Here is a 2,539-nt window from a genome sequence, read left to right as displayed (position 1 = left end):
ATGATGGAGAGGATAAGAAAAGAGATGATATTGATGGAGAGAGGTCTGCACAGTCCCGTCGCAGGGAAGAGGCTCGCAGACACGCCTGGAAATTCAGTGCTGGAGGCCCTGGAAAACTCTCAGCACAGCGGACGGCTAAGCCCGAGAATAACTTCGGCTTCTCTCCATGGAAATCTGGGGGACATCCCGACGAAAGGCAAATTTGAAATTGACAGTCTTTTCGGTACACACCACAACAGTGAAAATACCTCTTCGGCGGAAATTTCATCGTCAGAAAGCAGAAAGAAAATGAGCCTTTACTCCGAAGTTTCACCAGATTCAGATATTAACAGTGATGTGGAGGTGGGATGCCCTGCGCATCGCTCCCCGAGCCAGCACAAAGAAAATAACAAAGGTAAGATTTAATTTAATTTCATCCGGATCTATCTTGCTTTTATTTCTGACGTTTTATTTTGATGTTAAAATAGCGGGTATTATTATTATTCTCTCTCTATCCAAAACAGAAATAAAGAAAAATTCATAGCTTGTAATTATTACCGATATAATGCATTTTATTCTTAATACTGTTACTTGTAATATTATTACTATTATTGCGAATACTATTATTATTATTACTGTAGGCCTACAACAATGGACAAATGTAATACTAGTAAAATAATGACATTTCTTCAGAATTTGCCTCGACATTTTTCTACATCGACCTTCTTCTTATTATTATTATTAAGATGGCAAATATACTATAGCTCCACAAACAAGAACACTCTATTATTTCAATATTATCAATATTAATAAGAGTTTCTTTTCATTTTCTCTTTTTTTAATTTAGGTTTTTCAGACAGCAATTCTGGATCTTCCAACACAAGCTCAAACTCCCTCGCGAATATGAACGGTAATTCAACGGGAGGATCAAATTCCGACCAAGTGAGGAGGTATCGGACAGCTTTCACCAGAGAACAAATCGGAAGACTGGAAAAAGAGTTTTACAGGGAAAATTACGTTTCGAGACCAAGAAGATGTGAATTAGCCGCAGCGCTGAATCTGCCCGAGACTACGATTAAGGTAGATTAATGTTATTCTTGTAATATGTACGTGTTTTTACAGAGAAAGTAATGACGTAGGTGCAAATACATTTATAGCCTACCTACAATGCAGTAGAAAATATAGCCATTATATATAATAATCCGTATTTCTGCTTATGGAATGTTACAATGTGAAGCCTGTAGGCCAATACAAAATAAGGCTTTTATTTGTTATCAATGCAACCGTGTTCAATGTATAGGCTACCTTCCTTCTTTGAAAATAATTACCTACAAAAAACAAAGTATTTAACCCACATGTGTAAGGTAATTGGTACATTTTAATGTGATAACAGATCATATTCATGTTCAATGACAGGAGCATACAGGAGCTTTTAATATCAGTGCAGGGATGAGTGTCTGTCCTGAGCACACGCTGAACCACACACTCTTTACAGGTCTAAATTTAGAGGTTGGAAACAACATGGCAGCTTCAATATGGGCCTTGTTTTGACTGTGTGTGCAGGTGTGGTTCCAGAACAGGCGGATGAAGGATAAAAGGCAGCGTTTGGCGATGTCCTGGCCCCATCCAGCAGACCCCAGCTTCTACACTTACATGATGACGCACGCGGCAGCTACAGGAAGTCTACCTTACCCTTTCCACTCGCACATGCCTCTACATTACTACCCGCACGTCGGTGTCACGGCGGCTGCTGCTGCTGCCGCCGCCACCGGTGCCGCCTCGTCACCTTTCGCCACTTCCATCCGCCCCCTCGATACTTTCCGAGCACTCTCCCACCCCTACTCACGGCCAGAGCTCCTGTGCAGCTTCAGGCACCCAGGACTCTACCAGTCACCCGCGGGCCTGAATAGTTCAGCAGCGGCATCGGCGGCGGCTGCTGCGGCGGCAGCGGCGGCGGCGGTCAGCGCCCCGTCAGCCACCGGGCCTTGTTCGTGTCTCAGCTGCCACAGCAGCCAGGCGGCGAGCGCGCTGGGTTCAAGGAGCGGGAGTGCTGACTTTACCTGCACAGCTTCCGGGCAAAGATCCGAGAGTGGATTTCTGCCGTATTCTGCTGCTGTTCTCAGCAAGACCTCAGTCCCGTCACCAGACCAACGAGAAGAAACTTCACTTAACAGATAACTCATCATGCAGCCTACATGACCGTTTCCTTTTTTTTTTTTTTTTTTGCTCCAGTCCTACTTTAGGGGGATAGGCTATAGGCCTACTTTAAAAAAATCACACCTGGGTAAAGCAGTCGTTTATTAGGCTGCATTGTAAACACACATACCTACACACACACACACACACACACACACACACACACACACACACACACACGCACAACACTTTCTAAAATTCTCATTCAAGTCCAAAAGACTCTTTATAACGAAAAAGACATGAATAGCTAATCATCGAAAATTTTGCAACTCACAAAAAAACTTTTCTAAAAGCTTGTGCCCTCGTGCTGTGCCAGTAGAGCAATTTTCTATGGGCTGTGCAAGATTAATTTACACATATTTGG

The 2,539-nt window shown here is 43.3% G+C and overlaps 1 protein-coding gene across 1 annotated transcript; it reads left to right on the top strand.

Moving 5' to 3' along the window:
- Positions 1-2,157, top strand: evx2 (even-skipped homeobox 2). The gene is made up of 3 exons (XM_038721028.1): positions 1-394; positions 827-1,059; positions 1,543-2,157. Exons 1-3 carry the CDS (start codon positions 1-3, stop codon positions 2,155-2,157), a joined length of 1,242 nt encoding a protein of 413 aa, XP_038576956.1.
- The last annotated feature ends 382 nt before the right edge of the window (positions 2,158-2,539 follow it).

The sequence above is a fragment of the Micropterus salmoides genome, unplaced genomic scaffold (assembly GCF_014851395.1).
Source record: "Micropterus salmoides isolate LMB-PRFRI ecotype aquatic unplaced genomic scaffold, ASM1485139v1 Ms_hic_scaffold_15, whole genome shotgun sequence".
NCBI lineage: Eukaryota > Metazoa > Chordata > Actinopteri > Centrarchiformes > Centrarchidae > Micropterus > Micropterus salmoides.
This window is presented reverse-complemented; position numbering and strand designations above follow the sequence as displayed.